The 22,336-nt window shown below is 41.8% G+C and overlaps 1 protein-coding gene across 1 annotated transcript; it reads right to left on the reverse strand.

The window, feature by feature from the left end:
- Nucleotides 1–783: 783 nt before the first annotated feature.
- LOC114597664 (nuclear body protein SP140-like protein) lies at nt 784–21,289 on the reverse strand. The gene is made up of 14 exons (XM_028730740.2): nt 21,042–21,289; nt 20,234–20,375; nt 18,612–18,777; nt 16,535–16,630; nt 15,639–15,737; nt 14,085–14,174; nt 12,945–13,055; nt 11,175–11,314; nt 9,596–9,643; nt 6,911–7,026; nt 6,268–6,361; nt 4,745–4,816; nt 4,483–4,629; nt 784–3,873 (listed from the first exon to the last, which is right to left on the reverse strand). Exons 2-14 carry the CDS (start codon nt 20,372–20,374, stop codon nt 3,790–3,792), a joined length of 1,404 nt encoding a protein of 467 aa, XP_028586573.2. The 5' UTR covers nt 20,375; nt 21,042–21,289; the 3' UTR covers nt 784–3,789.
- Between the last annotated feature and the right edge of the window lie 1,047 nt (nt 21,290–22,336).

Consider the following 22,336-nt stretch of genomic DNA (forward strand, 5'->3'; position numbering starts at 1 on the left):
CATGACGCGGATAATTCCTATCTCTTCTATAAACTGTTTTAGTTAGTCTCGCTACTGACTTGTCGATGGATGTTAGCACGCTCAGTGAAGCAGCTTGATCCACGATCGGAGTATAGAGAGGCTTGGCAGGGCGCAAGACTTTGGCGGAGAAAATGGATTGATTGATTGATTGATTGAGGATTCAGTCTCTTTCTCGTGTTCAACTTTCACATGGGGCTGGCAAGTTAATGGACTTGTTGCTTTTCAGTGGAAGTCCTTTTGGGGTTGGGGCAAAGATGCTGAGCTTTTTTTAGTTTTGCCCAGATATTTTTTTCAGCAAAAATGCAAAAAATGCTGTTTATTTTTATGGAAGATAGGCCAAAACGGCACTGCCAACACGGGCTGCCATACATCCGTATTTTCCCAGACATTTACCAGATTTCCACCAGGACACTGCTAGAGACAGCTGTATTCCATATATGTCCTGGAAATGCCAGATGGATTGCAACCCTACAATAGTCCAATGACAGCATATTCTTCAGGCAGTAAGAAAGCCAACAAGCCCTCTCCCTTTCCCATATTTTCACTTAAACTGCTCTCACACATATATTCAAGATGTCGAGTTGGTAGGAAGACTGGAAGGTGTCCCAATGCAGATGCTTCTTTTTTGCCTCTAATCCTGTGCCTAAAAAGAATAATTTAGCAGGTGATGTTCTTCCTGCCACTTATCTTTACCACTGAAAAAACATATGTCAAATTTTTGGCTGCTAAAGAAATAGAAGGGCCAAGAAAAGAAGAGTCAACTAGAGTTGTGCAAAGCCAGCTATTTTATTTCCATGAAGTCTTCTATATTTCACATCTTTACATGCACAAATGTGCCTTATTGCAGGTTGCTCACTTAATTCACATTTTCAACAAAAATTACATTTTCTAGTCCTAATGCAAAAGCTAGTGATTAAACTTAGCAAAATCCCCTTTCTCTTGAGCATTGTTCATTTCCTTGTTACAGAGAGGGGGCTTCTCCCACTCCCTGCAGCAGTGTAGAAAGCTTGATACATCAAACAGTACAGTGCATATGAAGAAATTAGCCATCTTTTATCTGCTTCAAAGTACAGCTGCACTAAAGAAAAGCGGAGCCATTGATTTGAGACAATTAATGCAGATGTGTATTAGGAATAAAACGGAAGCTGGCCCAACAATTCATTTTTTAAAAAGTGACCTGGGCTACTTTGGTACCACATCCTTTTCCATTTTCCTTTTCAACAAATATTTTATCTGTTTTCAGAACTGTGGTAAAAAAATAATGAGGACAAGGACAAATACTTAACGTGTGGACTGTAATTTCCTTTCTGGGCCCGCCTCCCTCCTTGTTCATTCCCCTTGAAAGAGTGCAATCCAAACTCCTCAGAGCCCTTCTACGTTCCTAGATGCGTTTCAAATGCATGGGTCAGACTAGAAGCAGGGATGATGAAAGTCGAAGATCTTATTAGTCTAACCTCAATATATAAGTGGCTAACTCTGAAACTGCTCCCCCAAGGAATAGCCCCATTGATTCTGAGTGACCAGTTTCAGTCTGGCTGGCAGACAGCAGTCTTAAACACTCTTCAGAAACTGGGACTTGCTCCCCAAACCCTCATAACTATGGGCCTGGGGCAAGCTAGATCCATGGTTAGGCAAAGAATCATGGACATAGAGACAACAGGACTGTACAAGGGTCCCTGATTATAAAATCATAGAAAATGGGAGATACATAGCCACTCCAGCAACATATCTCTATTTCCTCACATCCAGAAACGCAAGAAGGGCTTTCACTCTTGCTAGAAGCTCGACCTTGCCCTCACCGGTTCTGGAAGGCTCCTATAGAAGAGTCCTGTATGCACAGAGACTTTGCACCTGTCCATTAGGGGAAATAGGAAGCCCTGAACATATATTTTTTAGATGTCCTTTTTATGTTGAGATTTTAGAGACACCACTGATCCTTTGCTGAAGAGGCTCACCGATCTTTCAGACAAGTCTAAACTTAATTCTCTCCTCTTAGGCAAAGATCACAAGGCTACCTGGTTGGTAGCCAGATTCTGTACCCAGATTTGTAGGCACAAATCAACCTCTAGAATAAAATAGCTTACTAGGGACATGCTGAAGTCGCCCTTTGGGGTGCCCCAGGGTCAATTTTTATGGTAGCCCAAATCTCAGTTGTACAGGTGTATGTATATATCTCAATTTTAACTCATGAGCTATTGCTGCAATCTGCTCTGATTGTATATTTTATCTTTATGAACGATGTTTTTATTGTGTTATGTGAGCTGGTCTTTGACCATAATAAATTATCTATAACATGTGTGGACTGTAATTTCCCAAACACCTACAAACAATACATGGTTGAAAACAGTGAGTCAGACATTTAAGCCGAGTGTATTTCACAAGTGGAGTAGACAATAAACTACCCCACATATAAATGGAAACCTTACTCTGTCAAATTGGTCATGTTTTGTGACATATCTGATTATTCATTTATGCTGTGTTATGTGTTTCTGAAAGTGCTATTGCTTGTCAAGCAAACCACTTACCATGAGTGCCCCTGAATCTTTTTCGTATGAGCTCCCACAGGGGCGTGAAGGCCAAATCTTTATGTAGCACTGAAAGGTGTGGGTCAGTTTGGTTTACAATGAAGCCAAGACCAGACATCACATCCTCTGATATGAAAGCCTTGTCCTTAATCACTGGTGGGTTGGTCAGAAGCCTGAGTGTTTTGACTTAGGGCTCATCCACACTTCCGATTACCATATACCCTGATGTTTACCACTGAATCGGAGCATCAGTCCAGTGGATGGATGTTTGCTCTGATTCAGTGGTAGAGAGTGGGTTTCCCCAAGGAAAGTGGAAGGGCTCAGTCCCGTGCCTAGAAAGCAGAAAACTCTCAGGCCCATGATTTCTAGATGTGGGGCAAATGAAGAATGGACGAGCCCTTAGTGTTGAGCAACTGGCTTGAAGTGATACCACCTGAAGACCGTTTTGCTAGTCTCAACCAACTCCAGGTACTTATTTCAGAAGCTGCCTGGCCAGAGAGGTGAGCAGCTGGCTTGGAGTTAAGATGCTTGACCTGTTACCCCTGGATAAATCATCTAGTGAGTACCTTGAGCCATGATGGCCACAGGAGCTTATGAGTAGCAAATAGGCTTTTGTAACACCTGCTCCTGGTTCCTTGTTCCTGCTGTGGTGGAGATGAGCAGAGAGCAGGATTGACAGATGGAACAGCTCTAGACTAAGCAGCTTCCTCCCGTGGACACGAACATCTGGCTTCAAGGTGGCTTCTGAGGGGAATTTTGTGATGCTGTTCTCCAACCAAAGAAAATTTACAAAAATGGATATATACTAGGGGCAACTGCATTAAAATGGATATAGTATTGCAAATAACATACAAAAAATACATTATGGCTTGCAAAAATATGCACTTCGGTCAAAACTGCATACAAAGATGTGTTTACTTTGCACTAAAATGCTGTAGAATTCTCATGAGGATTAAAAAAAAATAAAATTCTCAAATTGCTACAGAAATGGAATGGAAAAATGACAAAAAGAGAACCGAAAATGACAAATCCCACCACTCCTAATGGGAACATTTTGGCCAAAAGGGAGAACATTTCACTGAGTTCTTGTGTTACATAGATTGCATTTGAGACTGTGTTGACATGAATTTAAATTAGACTTGTTTTATATTTTGATCTAGGCTATGTTTTGTTACTGGACGGATACTTCGTGTTGAGTTGCTCTTACTATTTTGTTTAGTAAATTTGGGCTGCCTTCAAGCAGCTATTTACAAATAGAAAACGCTTCTCGGAAGCTCTTTTCAAATTCATTTTGCAGTTTTCTTCCATCTTCTGCGACATCCTGGCCCTGTAGGGGAAATATAATAGAACATTAGCTTTGATATGTGTGTGACTTGTTGCTTAATTTATTTAGATTTTACCATTTCTCTTCAAAATGTCTACAGCTGGTGGAAACGTTTAAATATTTCTGTTGTCCTAGCCATTTCAGGTTATCGTGGCAGTTTATGTACAAGTACAATGAGATTATCACAATGAGATAGTGGGATTTCAATGACAGCTGTCTAGCTTCTGATTCAAGACCTCCGAAAGAGAACTCCTTCTCTGCAAGTAATATATCGCAATCTTCCCACACATAGGTTTGCAGCTATTCAAGCATTCAAATACAAGAAGGGGGCCAGGTGGGTTTTCTTAGGGACACATGAGGATCGCTTAGATGGTTTAGCACTGAGTGACTGTGGTCGTTATGAGAGTTATGTGTTTGAGTACATGAAAGGGAGAGGGACAGAGACAGAGAGAAATTGAGTCACACTAAATCGTATTTTACTTTTTCCTCACCCTTATTCTTTTGGGGTTTTTAATTTCAATGTATAACAGAAACCTAACTTGATCTTCTCACTCGCATGTGTTTATCATTCATAGGCAACAAACTGAAGGGAAGGGAAAGACTGATGCTTACTTGATGAAACGTCAGAAAATTGCTGAACATCAGACGCATATCAGCAATGAAATCCCCCACTGTTTCGTAGTGGTTTAAATGCAGCTTCTCTTTAATCCTCTTGAGCCACATGGGGTTATTTGGATAGTTATCATCACATGTTTGGATCTGTTAAATCAGCACCACCAGAAAGCAATATTAGTATAAGTACTGGAAATATTTCTACAATCTCAGCAATAGTGCTCCAGGTTTGTGTTATTTTACTCTTGCCCTCATGACTTACTGTGACTGGTTCATCAGCAAAAACAGCACCTTCAGGCTCACACCAGGTCTTTAGGAGCAAGAACTCACATGTCTATAAAACAAAAGAAACCAATGTTCAAGGGCCTCAAATGAAATCAGGAGCCCATGCCGATAGACATAAATTGATTATATTTATTTAGAAACAGGTCCCAGCTATTTGAATGAAACTTTCACCAAATTCACCAAAATTATTATTACTGGTTCTTTTAGAGATTTTACTTAGGAATTAAGAAATTGTAATTGGTAACTACTGTTGGTTACTTAATTGATTAAATTTGCATGTGTATAAAACAAACAAAATAAACTGAAAAAATCAATTTTATTTTATTCATCTGAATGAGTTCTAGTAAGGAAAAAGAAGAATTTAAAGAAAAAATATATGAAGCAACACAGTATTAACCAGTTAGCTGCCATGCAACTAGGATTTCCAGCACCCTCTTTTCTAACGTATCTAGCTATCTATTTACAACCTTTCATTGTAGATCTCAGAAACAAAAAATTAAAAATACAGCTGCCGAATGTGAGATGGGAGGAAATAAGGTGTGAGTTGCAATCACTATGTATTCCTAGTGTACACAGTGTACACCTAGCAGTGGCCAGTCATTAGCAATTCCCCCGCCTCCATCCTCCCCACAAAGATAACTGGTCCTTCCTGACTTCTAAGATCCTCAAGACAGTAGTCAGCTATATTTCCTCTTTCCCCCAAATAAAAGGACACTGTCCATTCAATAAATTATTCAACCAGTGGCTAATCCTATACAACACCCTTCCCTGTTAATTATAGCTTAAATATTTAATATGGCATTCTTGTTCTGTAGAATGGCCAGCCAGATGCAATGCCCTGACTCCCAATACAGATGAAACAAACTGCCCATCCAGCAAATAGTAGCAGCCACACAGTGTAGCAGACCAAGTACTCAAGCTGTTTGATAACCAAGACCAGGGGTCTGCAACCTGCGGCTCCGGAGCCGCATGTGGCTCTTTTACACCTTTGCTGCGGCTCCGGGGCGGATACTAGCGAGGGGAGGAGGCGCATTGTGCGCCCCGACACTCCCCACTGTGATGGGCGCTGTACTGGCTGTGACGTCGCATGGGGGCGGTGCGTGCGTTAGTCACGCACCGTCCCGACATCACCTTCCCGCCTGCTGTCAGATCGGAGGGCAGCGGCGCGCATGCTTTAAATGTTGCAATGGTTTTGTGGCTCCCAGGTTTTTTCCCCTTCGGAAACTGGTCCAAGTGGCTCTTTTTGTCTTAAAGGTTGCAGACCCCTGACCAAGACCAATAAAGAACTGGAGGGAGAAACTGGAAAATGAAGCCTTGTGTCACAAGGAGAGGTAGAGCTGTCTTGGTGGTAAAAATATTGGGAAATTTATGACAGAGGTGGCAGGCCTTGCTAAAAGGAGACTTTTTATTTAGAATTTTAAAGCAATTGATGTTACATCCCTAATTTTACTACTTTGCTTATCATTAAATTGAAATAGGAAAAGGTTTTACGTTACCCACATTTTTTGGCTTGGCACCCATTTTCCACCTTAAAACCTGGTCTTCTTTGAAGTAAATGTTACCTTTCCATTTGCAAAAGGTACATTTCCAAAACCTATAAAAATGCAGTACAAAGCATGATGGTAGTGTTAGATGCAATTTGCAGACAATACTGCCATGGTAGAAATTTATTTATTCATTTCTGAAGGTTTGCCATAACCATGACTTTCTTAAACTAACATTCCTTAGAAAATTACTTAGCACCAGAACTAACACGATGACAAGGCTAATCATAATAGTCATTTTTATTAAACACTATCTTGAACTAGAACAAAAAGAAGTAGTGGTATAACATATCACTTGGCTATAACATATTACTGAAAGCTACTGTTCTATTATAGTTTAGCTTCAACAGGACTAATATGCATTAAACAGGAGAGATGAAATATCATTACAAGATTTTATAAACAGTGTAGTTTTGCTTTTATAGACTTGTACCTTATTTAATCTATATTAATACAAAAGTTCACAGCTGAGCTAGCCTACATCTTGCTAGCCTACAGTTTAGCAAGTTATTGCTGGGCTTTACAGAGTGATGTTGTCAACACCAGACTTTCTTGACTATTTCACCTTACTCTAGAACCCAGAGTAGGAAAGCAAATACCTTTTCACAGCCAATTCTTCTGGAACATGACAAGAAAGATGAAATGATTTAGAGCATGAACTGCAGCATATATCAGACCCTTCTTCCATACACACTTCACATATGCCATCTGTTGGCTAAAGTAAAAAAAAAAGAAATTTGTTGAAACGGTAGAATGAGAGGGTTTTTTTTATCTGTGGTCTTGCTTGTACACCACCTTGTGAGCATAATGGGCCCTGAATGGTGGTTTTAAAAGACTTTAACAAAGGATTTTCAGTTGGCAGGCATATCATAAAATATCTTCAACAACCACATATACACCTGTGTGCAGTAAAAACTTAAAACTAACTTGGTTTGTTTTTGCTGCAACAGATAACTTGTAGAAGTTATCTTTGGTTTATGTAGAGGTCATTGGAGGTATCCAATTAATATGTCAATATCCACTTGGTATCTTCCTGTTTTCTCAGGTCTGGCAAAACAGAAGTTTAGGAAGCTGGCAAACAGGTAATATTTCTTGGACCCTGAAAGCATCACATCTTGCTGGGCTAAGAAGAAGGTGTGTAGACAAAGGTGTCCTTGTAAAATTACTCACCATGGGCGGACTATCAGTAGTAGCACTATAAAGTCATGACTAACATTTCAGCTTTTAAGTAAATAACATTTTTGAATGTCTTCATTTTATATTTTCTCCCTTTATGCATTGCACACATGAAGAAGAGCTTGTTTCTTCAGGCTGCTTTGCCTGTTTTCTTGATCAACCTTCCTCTTCCCACACCCATATTTTTATACTACTACTAAAGGCTTGTCTGGAAGTCTCTTATGTGCGTTGAAGGAGAGGGGGGGATAGAAAACTGAGCTGGTGAGGGCCTAAACAGGTCCACTGGGAAACAAGGGGAAGCCGTCACCATGTTTAGGAGAAACTGGGATTTGTAGAAGAAGAAGAAAATATATTTAAGGAACAAACACACCATGTTGAGCATCAGTTGGAATAGAAAAATTGAAAAGAGGGAGGGATAGTGGAATGCCTTGTCTGAGAGCCTTATAGCAGCAGTAGCCAACGTAGTGCCCTCCAATCGTTGGGACTATAACTTCCATGACTCAAACCCATTGGCTATGTTGGTTGGGGCTGATGGGAGTTACGAGTCCAACATTTGGAGGCCACAGAAGGGCTGGAGGACCTCTGGCTCGCAAGCCAGGCCTCTTCATTTGGCCTTCCAGTCCATTTTGGGGAAGCCACACTCACTTGCCCTACACCTGATGTCACACAGGTGGGGCTTCAAAGAAACAATTGGGAGATTAAAGTGGGCTTCCAATTTATCCTTTGCTGGAACAAGACATGCTCCCAGCTGCCCACCATTCTTCTCTTTGTTTGCCCCAACACACTGCCACCAGCAGCCGTAGTGGGGGTGGGGAGGGATAAAGGGAAGCATGAAGTTATTCTTTTCCCTTTGCTCTCCCTGCTGCTGCCAGCGTGGCAAATGCATGAAAGAAGCTGCTTATTTCTTAAAACGCAGACTTGTTTCTCATGCTTCCCACAGCAGCAGGAGAAGCTTAGGAACCTCGCAACAGATTTTGACAGGTGGGTGGGATAATAATGACACCCTGCGATTGACAAGTGGGCAGCCCCACCTACCTGTCTGATTTGGCACTTGAAGATGCTACTGGAACTGTTCAAAAGGCAAGTCACTGCTCAGTTTAAAGCAGTAGTTTCAGTTTAAAGTTAATGAACCTGTGCTCGGGCTCGTGACACGGGCATAGCCCATTAAGGCTCCCAATCCGGCCTGTCAGCAAATTGCCAATGGAAGAAGAGATCTGTCTTTTCTTTCATTGACAGTTCACTGTGTTTCTGTACTGGGTGTTGAGAAAGGGATGGGTTGACTGAGGGCGTACATGTGGCCAGCATGACTAAGCCGCTTCTGGCGAACCAGAGAAGTGCACGGAAATGCCGTTTACCTTCCCACCAGAGCGGTACCTATTTATCTACTTGCACTTGCATGTTTTCGAACTGCTAGGTTGGCAGGAGCAGGGACCAAGCAACAGGAGCTCACCCCGTCGCGGGGATTCGAACCTCCGACCTTCTGATCGGCAAGTCCTAGGCTCTGTGGTTTAATCCACAGCGCCACCCGCATCCTTTTTTGAATTAGGGTTGAATTAGGGTATGAAAATTATATTGAACCAGATATAAAGGAGGAAAAGGTTTCATGGGATAGCAGATACTTTCCTTCAGCATTTCCTCACACAAATATGAGATCAGATTCCAAGTAAGAGACAGAGAACAATATTGTATAGTATAGTATACATTTCTATAGATAGTACATTAACCGACATGCATCCTATGAAATCTGAAGTTGGTCTTTAAGGTGCTATTGGAAGGATTTTTTTTTTGTTTTGACTATGGCAGACCAACACGGCTACCTATCTGTAACTTTCTACTAAGGTGAGTCTTACCACCTTATTATATTCATATGGATACCAGGTACAAACTCAGCATTTTTGTCAGGCTATTTATGAATCTTAGTACTGCTTTAATGTTTTTGTTGATTATGTTTTGTACCTCCTTATTCTGAAGTAAATATTAAATTTTTTGGAGATGATCAAGACAGAAATGTCTTAATGCATAAATGGACAAATAAAATGTGTAGATGCCCATTTAGATAGGTGCATTGTCTACAATCAATCTAGTAAAAGTGTTCACATTTTGTTTACCTTATTTTTCCCTGGGGTAGTTCGTGCTGGCTCAGGTAGCATGCCATCCTGAAATAAACATCACATTTATTAGTTTTGCTCTGAAGCACAAACAGAATCCCCAAACATAATCTGAATTAGATGGTGGAAATGAGACATATTACTGACACCTCACTATTTATATTTGTTTAAAATCCAGTAGGAAAATATTTCATTCTGCTGGAACACTCTGCTACTAACCTTAAATTTGCCATGTTTGAGCAAACGAACATCAAAGATAGGCTCCCATGTGAAAAGTTGAATTACTTCCATTTTGGTCTGAAGAGATACAGGGGTTTCTTACCCCACCACAGAATAAATTCAGTGTTACTAATGTATTCTGCATGAAATGGATTGTTACTGAGTTTCGTGAATGGGCACAGCTGTTGCAAAGCATCACAGTGCTCATTTGGCACACCTGTTGTCTTGTAGATTATGATTTTTATGCTTGCAGTATTTTGTGTTTTAGTATGCTGAAAGTCACCTTGAGAAAGATAACATTGAAAGGTGGCCTATAAGTAATGAAATAGATAACAATCCTAGCTCTAATTGAATTATCGTGGCCTGTACTTTTTGCATTTAATTTCCCACTGACCTCACTGCCTACAATCCCTCCCACTGAGAATTCTGTTCCTACCCTACCCTGCAACTGAGGATTGAACTTCACATATCTAACAATGGGGCCTCCAGTCTAGAAAAGCTGATACTATAATCAATCTGTGCCATCAGATTTTTTTTGTTATTTTTATAATAAATATCACATAGTCTTTATTGTAATCATAAAACTTCCACAGATCATTGTTCCGTGGAATACAGATCTTGCCTTTAGCTGGCACAATCTTTATGTCTGCTCAGTTCTACATTGTGTTAGGGCAGGAGTCGCCAACCTTTCTGAATCAGTGGGTACATTTCAAATTTTGAGACAGTGCTGGGGGCACAAAATAGTTGCCATTGTGGGTGGGGTGGAATGGGATAAAACAAAATAAGAAAGATAGCTATGCCCAGCAACCTGATGGAATACCATAGGAAGTCAGCTATGTCCCACTGGTTCTGATTGTGAAGATCACAGAATTTTTATTTTACACACATATGGATGCTGTTGCTGTCTAATAGCAACAGAGAGCATTCCTCAGCAACAGGAAATGTATACAAGGTAGTCACACCACACTCAAATTATTTCACTGAAATTGCTTTGAAGGTATCTGCATGTTTTGTCTCATAACTGATTTTCTAGAAGAGCTGGAGCCTTACTGTTCAAAAAATGAAAAGTCAACACTCAGCAGTGTCTGTTCAGGGAAACCAGTGGTGGCCTTTGCAGGCAACCTATCACCTGTCTGTGGACAGCTCTTGTCTTAGGGCACTCTAGAATCTAGACAATGGCTTTTTCATAAAACAATTTGTGCTGCTATTCACTTACAATACAGGATATTGTCCTTGTAACAGGAACGATATGTGTGGATAAATATATGGAAAGCCGTGGTGGCATCATTTGAAATTCCTTTGTAATTACAAGTAAAGAACGAGGCATTAAAATTATAGCCAATAGAAGTGAACTGCATACCTTTATTAATGTTTCTAAAGGAGCCCCCTGATAGCGGATACTTCTTCTCCAGTTTGTACCTCCAATTTCTCCTTCAATCAGAAATTCTTGTGGTGTGAACCATGTTCCCTTAAAATTCTTGATACATTTCTGTGTAGCTCCTGTAACAGAGAAGTCACACCAGTGCTGCAAGCTTGTCCCATTCAGCAAAGTTCAATAGAGGGAGAAAGAGATTGCCACCAGCAGCTCCTTTTCCCATATTTACATTGGAAAAAATCAATACTAGAAATGTATTTCAGCACGGGACCTGCTCAGGGCCAACACCAGACTACAGGGAAGCGGGGTCTCTACTCCTGTCCCAGTCCTTCTCTTTGTGGCAACAGCAACACTATCCTCTTCCAGTCCCAGTGTGGTGTAGTGGCTAAGAGCGGTGGACTCATAATCTGGTGAACCGGGTTCGCTTCCCCGCTCCTCCACATGCAGCTGCTGGGTGACCTTGAGCTAGTCACACTTCTCTGAAGTCTCTTAGCCTCACTCACCTCACAGAGTGTTTGTTGTTGGGGAGGAAGGGAAAGGAGAATGTTGGCCACTTTGAAACTCCTTTGGGTAGTGATAAAGCGGGATAACAAATCCAAACTCTTCTTCTTCTTCTTTCCCTCTTGCTACCCCCATCCTGCTTCCTTCCCTGTCCCCTGAAGTAGCATAAGTGGTGGTGGATTATCTATCATCTCCTCCACATCTGAGATCTGAGAAAGGGCCAATGGTGGCTACAAATACTTTAAAAGATTTTCTAGCTGTAGAAAATCTACTGTAACAGTGCAGCCATTTTCTTGGACACCTCGCACAGAGCACTCCTCTGAGCAGTGAGGTGAGTATCTAGCAAGTCACTGTAGATGGGGACAACCTTGGATGTAAGCAGTGCGCACATACCACTACCTGAGCATGGAGGTGAGTATTTGGGCAAAAGGCTGGTCTGGTCAGAGGCCCTGGAGTCTTTGGCCAGTGCCCAACATGGCTGACCACAAGCAATGGGCCTGATAATACCACCAGTAAAAAATAGCCTTAATTACATGAAGTGTAAAATGTGTTTCTCTTCCAATGTTCATTTGGTATAATTATAATTTAAGTGGGGGGCAAATTTTCTCTCCCCAATAAGAATGATCCTGAAAACTGTAGCACCAAATGGTTATATACATTGAGTTGTCTTTTTTCTTTTTTTAAATATGGAGAAATTGCCAATTATTTTCAATTCACAATTTATGGGTTGATGTAACTGCAGTGCATTAATGCAGTCTAACTTTGGCCCTCCAGATGTTATTGAAGTACAACTTCCATCAGCCCCAGCAAGCATGATCAGGGCTAACAGCACCCAGAGGGCCAATGTTTTCCCACACATAGTCTAATACACAAATGATATGCTGCACCAATTAAAGTCGAAGAATACCATACAATACTGTTTTGTGATAATTTTTTTAAGTTGAAAAAATCATTTAAGCATGCCTTTCTTAACTGTAATTTGAGGGATTTAAAAGTACTGAAAATCCCATTGTGATATAGATAGAATTACTCCAAGTTACCCAGGATTCAGTGGGAAATAAAAAACCAATTTCCTACAAGACTATTTAAGTGTTCCCAAACATACAATTACACCCACATACTGCCACATGGATGCATCTTTCGCCCAACACACTCATGGGCACAAACACAAAGATTTTAACTTCTTATTGCTATAAAATTCCCTTAAAATATGTAATTACACATACAATTAAACTGTTTCGAAACAATGTTTACCTGTTGCCAATTTTTCCTTATATAAAACACCTTTAGTTTTTCCACAAGTAACAACCACTGTTGAGCCCTGGACAACCGGCTTGTCTTTTTTAATATTTTGTATCCCTTTTCCTAGAGGAAATCAAGAAATTGATGTCAAATGCTGCAATTACCATATTTTGGGTTTCCAGAAAATGACAGCAGTCTTACCAAATTACAGATCCTGCTGATAAGATGTGGCATGAAGTAGCATTTCATATCACCTGAAAATATATTGGGGCACAATTCTAAACCAAAGATACTGACAGGTATGCTGGCAGGCAAGGGAGTTTCCCCTCTTTTAGTCCTCCGAGTTCGGGGGGGGGGGAGTGGACTTCCCCACCACTCGATTGAAGAATCTCCTAAATGCTCCCTCCCTCCTGGTTGCCTAGCTACTATCTCAAAGCTGTCCAGCTCTTCCCCCGACTGTGCAGCCTCTAAATCTTCTGGTCTCTCTGCTTCTGGGAACATGGAAGGCGGGTGGACGAATCCTCCCCCTCCTCCTCTGTTAGAGGCTGCTCTGTCTGTGACTGCATTCCCCCATCTTCGGAGTCAGACCAGTCTCTGGCATCATATTCAGACCAGCCCCTGACAGATACAATGGCTGGAGAGCTACAGGAGATGGTAGAAGCCCCACATTGCCGGCATAACTCAAATTATGACTCCGCCATGGAGATATACTGGCACATCTGCGCAGATGTCCTGGTGCAACTCTATGTGTGCCAGCTCTTAAGAGAACTGGGAACTGAGAAGTCAGGTTGCAGCATATAACCACAATGTGAAGCAAGTTCCTTGAACTCACATAGGGTCAAGGGGTCAGGTTTCAAGACATAGCAAGAATGGAGCTCCATAGTCATCGTAACAGGATTCTGTAACTATTGGTAATGGCTAACATTGCATGCATGCAGTTAAAACAACAAAAACAGGGAACTGGGTAATGGAGGCAGGCATTTAAAAAGAAGTGGGCAAAATGGCAGCTAGGAACCAGGGTGCAGGTAAATGACATATGGACAACGCCCACGCCCAGTTTGTAGGGTGTATGCCGAAGCTGCTTTTGGAGAACTGTGGAAGGGGTTGGTTTGGAGAACCTATGAGGAATCTATACCATTGCACCTTCTTTACCTTTCGGAGTACCACCCATTTTCATACAGGTGTTAGTTGGTCCTGGAGACATTTTTGCCATGCTTTCTGTCGCACCAGCAACTTTCAGTCCTGAAGAAGAAGAAGAAGCCATTTAGTAGGGAATTGTTATCCCTTTTTCACTCATTTTAAAAAGAGGAACCAAGGACTCAGCTATACAGCTGCAAATAAAACATTTTAAGTGTGTTGTAAAGCGCATTGTACAAATGTGACATTAGATGGCGATGGTGAGCTATGACAAATCCAATATATTTTTCCAAAAAAAAAAATTTTTTTTAAGCATTTTCACAACATTTTTAATATGTGGCTAGATTCCACCCAAATGCCATGGAATGCCTTCATAGTGTCAGGCCAGCAGTGCCGTTGTGTATTAAGCATTTAAAAATTGCGATTTTTAATTACAAAAACAATGAAAGGAAACACAATACAGGGAACAACAGGAAAAGAGAAATCTGGAAAAACCCATACATTGCTTCATAAAGTTCATACATACTACATATAAGCATCCCATACTTAAAGCATCAGTCAGTGTCAAGTTTCACCAAGTAGCACAAAGTCACTGGGTTTTCAATACCTTTCAATACTCTTAACTGGTATGTTCGCTTCTCAGATATGACTATATTCCAAATGTTATTATACCAAAGAGAAATATTTAGGTCTTTCAAGGCTTCCCACAACTGTGTGATAGACAGCCTAGCTGCAACTAGCAGAAAGATTAGCAAAATGTTTGGTTTTATGTTCATCTTGAATCTCCTAAAAATAGTTACAGTTGGGGTGTAATTTGTATTGGATCCTGATTAATACTACTGATTTCCTAATATATGTCAGACTAAAAGTTTTTGACAGTCAGGCATTCCCATCAAAGATTGAAATATGTTACCGAGTGACCACAGCTCAGCCAAAACACTACAGCTAGACAAAGGGTAATATATGATAGCTAGCAAACTTGTACCACCTATGGGAGACTCTGGTGTGGTATTCTGCACTATGCAGGCAGCAATAGACCCTGCTGGTGTTAATGGTTCACACGCTTTTCTGTTTTATATCATTTATTTCACATCCTATGTCTGCCTCCCAGATAGTTTTCGGGCTTCTTAATGGGCTGGATGAAATTTCCAACAATTCTCCACAAATCTCTTACAGTATATCAATACTTTACCTTCAGAACCTTGGTTTAACAGAACAGTTTCAAATCTGGTAAGGGATCTGGTGCCTAGATACCCTGATTTAGCAGGATCTAACTCAACTGATGTAAGTGAAGCCATCCCATACATACCCAAATCTCCTGTGTCCAGTCTTAGTTGATCCTGGGAAACTGGATTACCATTTTTATTTTTAAAATTGCATAATCTAAAGTATCCTTTTTCCTCCTAAGACAATAATAACTTCTACAAATTTAACATATTCTCATCTAATTTTATCCAATGCTTATATACCGTCATTGCCATAAAACATGAATGTCAAAACTGAAAAGCCTCCTCATATAAAATTATGTTCAGAAGTGCCCACCCTGCTTCATCTATTTTTATGCAATACCTTGATAGCTAGTTGAGGCTTCTCCCTCTGAAAAATATATTTTTTTATAAGGTTCTGCCATTTCTTGATCAAACTTGGGTGTAAGGAGAAAGGAAAAACCTGAAACAAAAAGGGAAATTTTGAACAACTTTCTCACTTAGTTCTTATGGGTCAGCAAATTCTGCCTAAAATGAGAAGACTAGTCACAATACCACCTGAGAAAATGGCTGTAATGTACTTGGCTTGGGGAAAGGTGGAATATGGAACTCCTTCCCATAAGGAAAATGGTGTTTTCAATTTCCAAAGATGGATTAGGTATCAGTTGAAAATTCAGTCAGCAATTGGCAGCTGATTATGCCAACTCTGTTTCCATTTGCCAGCATTTTGAGACTAGTGGGCCTCAATAAGGGCCCCTCCAGGCAGATGTTTTATTGTGGGTGTATTCTGCAACACGTTCTTGACACAATAATAGTCCATTAGTGGTAGATTTATTCTGCTTTAGCTTGCTGTGTGATGTTTCCTTAATGCTAACACGGTATTGCTGTCCAAAGGTGCTATAGTGCAACAAAGGCATCACAAAAATATAGCAGAACATTTGTGACATAAAAAGTTATAGAACTTCAGAAGGAAGTTACAGGCTATGCACTGACTTAAAATAAAACAGTGCAACTGCTTCAATCTTCAGCAAGCGCAAACAGTATTGACAGCAGGAACACACATGACTGTCCCAATAGCCCTATTAGCACAAATCATCAAGAATACGCAATAAAAAGGCTACCTGGAGGGTCTCTAATTTTCATCCATCTCAGGTAGGTCCTGTAGGTGGAAAGTTTGGGGAGTTCTGCCTTATAATATTCTATTTTTCTCTTCCCACAGTCTATGCCTCAGAAACATTTAGAGACCCATGTAAAATTCACCTTTCGGTGCAGAGAATTCAGAATTGTTCTTCTTTGTCTGGACTATGCTCTTGCTCCCAAGTCCTGTGGCAAAGCTATTTGTAGCACGCTGGAGAACTGAAAAGAAAGTGTGTGAAGAAAACAAGGGCATTAGCACCTTACTATTAAATTAAATGGATAAAATGTGTTGTGAACATCTAACCCAGGGGTCAGCAACATGGCATGGCACCTGGGAAGGTTTCCAGTGGCACCCCGGGGAAATGTCCTCAGACTTTGAGTTTTCATTGCACTTGTTGTTTTAAGTAAGTTTCTAGTCCTCCTTAAAAAAAAGATATGCAAGCAAACAAGACTGGTGGGGCTACCTTGTATATTTTTCATGATACTATGGACATCAACAGCATCAGTATATGTAAAATCAATAATCATAATCAGTACCAGCAGGACACAGCTGACTTCCCATTGTAAGCAGGTCCAGCCTGCGAACGAGGTAAGGTGAGGCAAATGCATCAGGTGGTACATCAGCCTCCACTCCTGCCCTCTGCCTCCTCCTCTTTACCTGCCCATTGTGACACTCTCACCCACCACCTCCATTCCTGCTCTCCACTGCCCACTCCTCTCTTCTATGGCCTTCTGCTCCCCTGCTGCCTTCTGCTTGGGGTGGGTGTGTGGCATACAGGGAAGGAGCAGGTGACAAGAGTGCTGACAAAGAGTAGGCTCTAGTGACATTTCCTGTTTTGCCCAAAGCTGCAAAATGCTCCGAGCTAGTCCTGATTTTAAGCATGAGATTATTGGGGGTGTTTGTCTCTCTAACTGTGTGTGTGTTATGCCATGTTCCCCTTGGCAGCCATTTTGTGCTATGCCACACCCCCCCCCCATGGCAGCCATTTTGTGACCATGGCACTCTCATAATTGAAAATGTATCCAGTAGTTGACAAAGATTTGAGATCGCTGATCTAATTATTTATGGTTTATAAGAAACTGCAGCTGATGCAAAATGCTTAGTACAGCACCCTTCCATGCATATACACATCACAGAGGATGGATGGCCATCTGTCTTGGATGCTTTAGTTGAGTTGAGATTCCTGAATGTAGATTTTCAATTTCATTGTTCTGTATGGGACAATGACAATAAAGATATTGTATATCGTATATTGTGAATTGCAGGGTGTTGGATGAAGCAACCCTTGGGATCCCTTCTACCTCTACGATTCTAGAGGAATCTAGAATCCAGTGCTGGAGGAACGGCACTGATTGCCTATTTGCTACTGAACTGTGTTTGAGGTGATGATGTTGACATGTAAGGCTCTGAACAGTTTAGGACCACTGGCGGAGGAAGAGGCCTGCGGGGGGAGCGCACCGCCCCTGGCAGAGAGATTCCAGTGAGGTGCCATTGTGGCTGCCCACCCACCTGCGCTGGGCGCCCTGCCCCCGCAGGCAGCACACCACACCCCCAGGACGCGTGCCAGCCCCGCCCCTGCCTGCTCTCCGCCGCCCCCGCCCCCCCAGTGCTGGAGCATGAAGCTCTGCCACTGTTTAGGACAATGCCTCCTTTCACATATTCCAGCCCATTCACTGTCAAAATTGGATGCCCCTCTACTAAGGAGGATATTCTAGACATGCCATATCAAGCAGACATACGTCTTATGATGACTAGGATACAGCACCGTCTTCTGACACAGTGGAATTAACCTTCCCTTAGAGACAAAATGAGCACTTATGGGGAAAGCTGGTAAAAACCTACAATTTAAATAGGTATTCCTGGGCACTGATCCTTAGTAATGGTATTAATTAACTTAATTCTGGTTGATGTTTTCTTGTTGTTTTAGTGTACTGGTTTTATTTTGTAAACCACCATATTATTTTTCACAATAAAAAGCAGACAATAAGTACTTTCAAATAAACAGAATAATAATAAATTCGCCAGCAGATGGCAGGCAGAGAGCTGAGACAAAGGGAATGCATGGTTGGGAATATTCCGTGGCTCAAACACTCACTACTACACCATTTCTCAATAAAATCCGATGATTTTCCTTTCCTTTTGACTATTTATATTTTATGTTTGCCAGGTAGATTTAGCATAACCAACAAGATAACTTACCATTTTCTAGGCTTTCATATATTGGCTTTAAATTTTGATATGCATCCAGGTTCTCTGGGCAGAAAATCTCCTTTATTGCTGACACATTGTTTGTCATGCTTTCAAGTACATTGTATACCACTCTTTGAAGAGCATTTGCATTTGACGATACCTGCTCAGAACAAATCTAGAAAAAACAACAACACAAGCATGTTTTAAACTCATATATAGTAAGTATCCCATTTCCCGTCATATCCAAGATGGTAAACCTAGCAGAAGCAAAGAAATCAAATCTAATTCAAATTCCAAGGCCCAGCACAGCTAAAACCCCTCTCTGATATTTTGTATTACAGTAATGGCAAAGAAAGCTTCAAGGCATGTGACCTCTTGTTTTTCAGAAACAAGCCACAACCTGCTGCTGTTAAGAAGTGCGTCTTCTTCATTTTTTTGCTGGGTCATATCCCACACTAACTTTCAAGGTTCCTCCTCCTGTGCAATGGTTGCTGCTTTATCCCAACCTCTCCTAAAGGCTCTCAGGATGGAGAGGGGAAGTTATGCTGGGAGAGGACCACTGGCGCAGGTTCACTCTGTGGACACTATGACTGAATGGAGTTTGAGCCCAGATCTTGCATCCAAGTCTAACACACTGTTCACTACACTTCGTTGTCTCTCATGCTATGTTCCTCCTGCTACCCTGAAAACCTTTCCGATTATGAGTCACGTATAACATCTCCCTATGCCACAGCTGCAACCATTTGCCCTGTGCCATATGGGTAAGGTAAAGGTAAAGGGACCCCTGACCATTAGGTCCAGCCATGACCGACTCTGGGGTTGTGGTGCTCATCTCGCTTTACTGGCCGAGGGAGCCGGTGTACAGCTTCCGGGTCATGTGGCCAGCATGACTAAGTCGCTTCTGGCGAACCAGAGCAGCGCACGGAAACGCCGTTTACCTTCCTGCCGGAGTGGTACCTATTTATCTACTTGCACTTTGAAGTGCTTTCGAACTGCTAGGTTGGCAGGAGCAGGGACCAAGCAACAGGAGCTCACCCTGTCACAGGGATTCAAACCGCCGACCTTCTGATTGGCAAGTCCTAGGCTCTGTGGTTTAACCCACAGCGCCACCCATGTCCCTGCCATATGGGTACTTCAGCATTAAAAGCAGCACATGGGAGAAGGATGCTGCAACTTTCCACCTCTTGTTTCCTACCTTCCCTTCAGCTATTTTCCTCCCCTATTGGCTGGCTTCAAGTATTAGGAAAAGGAAAAAGTAACCGATTTCAAGGAGCTAAAAAACAGGCAGTGAGAGTTGAACACCCCTTTTCTTATACATTGCTGATGGTTAAATTAAGATGTCTCCCACCCCTTGCTTTATATACTAGCTGGGCGGACATGTGAACAATGGTCCTATAATTTCAGGTTTTGCTCCAGGAAAAGCTCAGACAGATGTGGGGAATCTTTGGCCCTTCAGATGTTGCTGAACTAGAATTCCCATCACCCCTGGCCATTGACCATGCTTGCTAGGGCTGATGGGAGTTGCAGTTCATCAACTTCTAGGAAGCCAAAGATTCCCCATTCCTGGCTTAGATGAACTCCGAAAACCTAGGCACATCTTAAAAAACAAATTCAATGTCTAGAATAGTCACCTTAAACTGCTCCTCAGATATTATTTTCTTGTCTCGCAGGATAAAGAAAAAGGGAAATGAGTCCTTGATAGCAGCAGAAATCTGCATTTTATTGGCTCTGAACCATTCCAAAATTTCACCCGAAGTACCTAGAGCAGACATGCTATAAACAAAGCAAGATGTATCAGATACCTTCAAAAACTCGATGAAAGCAAGAGAAGTGATGGCTATTTGAAGAAAAAGTTCTAGCATTACCGTCGCAACCAAAATCTAGAATTACATGGAATTAAAATAGGCAGATCCCATTTCTGAAAGGGGAAAGCTATATTTAAAGTGTCCATGGCAGGTGGCCATCCAGCCTCTGCTCAAAAACCCCCAAGGAAGGAGAAGGCCCTTGGAAGAGAGCTGAAGAGAATATTTTCTTCTCCAACCCCTGATGAGGAGGGAAAACATACTATGGGAAACAACAGAAAAGCAATATTACAGTGAGAAACCAATGCTAATCTAGCTCCAACGGTCTACTCAATCCTACATGCCTCTACTCAGAAGTAAGCCCAACTGAGTTCTATGGGGCTTACTCCCAGGTAAGCGTGTATAGGATTGCAGCCTTAGCACCCCAAGACCCCCTGAGGAAACGCATCCGTCCGATCCTGCTGCAGGCGACCTGTTTCTTGGGCGTCCCTCCCTCATCCTTCTTCGCTTGCTGAAATTCAGGCAGCGCTTCGAGTCTCCTCGATCTTTTGAATGAGCGCAGGATTTCTTCGCTGCGACGCCAAGCCCGTCGGAGGCTCCTTCTTCCTTGCGGAGATCAACCGCTCGCGACACTTACCTTTCTGCTTTTCCTTCGCAAAGTGGAGGCTGCACGAACAGGCACCAGGTTAAATAGAAGGATCGACCAGGTGGGGGGGAAAAGTGAGGGCGAGAGGGAAATGAAAGTCAAAACATTCCTTCTTCAGTACGTCGGACCTCCCACTGGGTCCATGACTGGCTGTTGGGAGACGGATTTGGGTGGAACCTCTAAATTGGCCAATTTCTGGGAAGAAAGGCAGAATCGAAAGTTAAAAAACAACAACTAGGAAATCAAAACTTCCCTCTCCCTGTGAATCATGTTAGAAACTGTGCATAATGTATTGCTTTTTAAAATAATTACCCTTGTCACAATCTCTTCCTTTGGAGACCCCACCCTTTGTCTCACACACAGATTGTGACTACTGCCTGAGTCCTGGTATGACCTAAGAGTTCCCCTCTAGTTCCTTTCAGTGCCTGTATAAACAGATTTTGAGATTATGTTTTTGTGGGTCTTCAATGACTGTGTGTCTGCGGTGTGAATGTAAAGAGATGGTTGCGTGGAGTCAAGGATTTGAACAGGAATGTACATGTTGCTGAAAGGCCAAGGAGAGCCACTCGTGTGCTGGTTCATTTAAATGGTTTCCTGATGCAAAATTTCTCTGCTTGGAATGTGAAAGCCACAAATCCCATCTTGCTTCAAATCCAGACACAAAGTCTCATAAATGAATGTTTATCTGCAACAAACATTGTATGCTGGAATTATTTCCCTTGTCTGAATAAAAATGTGGCTGAGTCAGAGCTTTCCAATACAAATGTTTGCTGCTGGCAGTTCAGACTGCCGGCATGCCATCAATGGGCACAGACAGTTTTTAGCATCTCCAAGACCTGAGGGATCTGGTGGTGTGATCAGAATGTTGGACGGCTACTGGGGTGGAGTCAGGCTGAAACCCCGACTCAGACATGAAGGCAATCTTGGGCCAGTCTCTTTTATCTTGACCTAACCAACCTCACAGGGTTGTTGTATGGATAAAATTAATGGTGGTGGAGAGCCTGGTATGCTACCCTTTGCTCCTTGGAGGAAGGGTGCAATTGAAATGAAACGCATGATCATTCATTCTTTCTGAGCACTGTTCACCTCCACCCCTAGTTTATTTGTGACTCTTGCTAATCTAAGTTAAACTGAAGCCATCCATGCTCCTAAATTCACATTGGAATCTCACTTTGGCCACAGCTGGGTACTCAAAGTAAATATAGAAGGATACCCATATAAGTTACTAATAATCACACAGAACATCTGAAGCTGAGTAGAAGTAGGAAGTAGGAAAATAGCAGCAC

The sequence above is a fragment of the Podarcis muralis genome, chromosome 6 (assembly GCF_964188315.1).
Source record: "Podarcis muralis chromosome 6, rPodMur119.hap1.1, whole genome shotgun sequence".
NCBI lineage: Eukaryota > Metazoa > Chordata > Lepidosauria > Squamata > Lacertidae > Podarcis > Podarcis muralis.

Excerpts from the sequence above, each read along its gene's own strand:
- LOC114597664 (XM_028730740.2), bottom strand. The coding sequence starts at position 20,374 with ATGTCTGCTCTAGGTACTTCGGGTGAAATTTTGGAATGGTTCAGAGCC. Across the intron at positions 14,175-15,638 it reads AGCCTCAACTAGCTATCAAG|GACTGAAAGTTGCTGGTGCG; the intron begins GTATTGCATAAA and ends CTTCTTCTTCAG. Across the intron at positions 7,027-9,595 it reads CTACCCCAGGGAAAAATAAG|CCAACAGATGGCATATGTGA; the intron begins GTAAACAAAATG and ends TTTTTACTTTAG.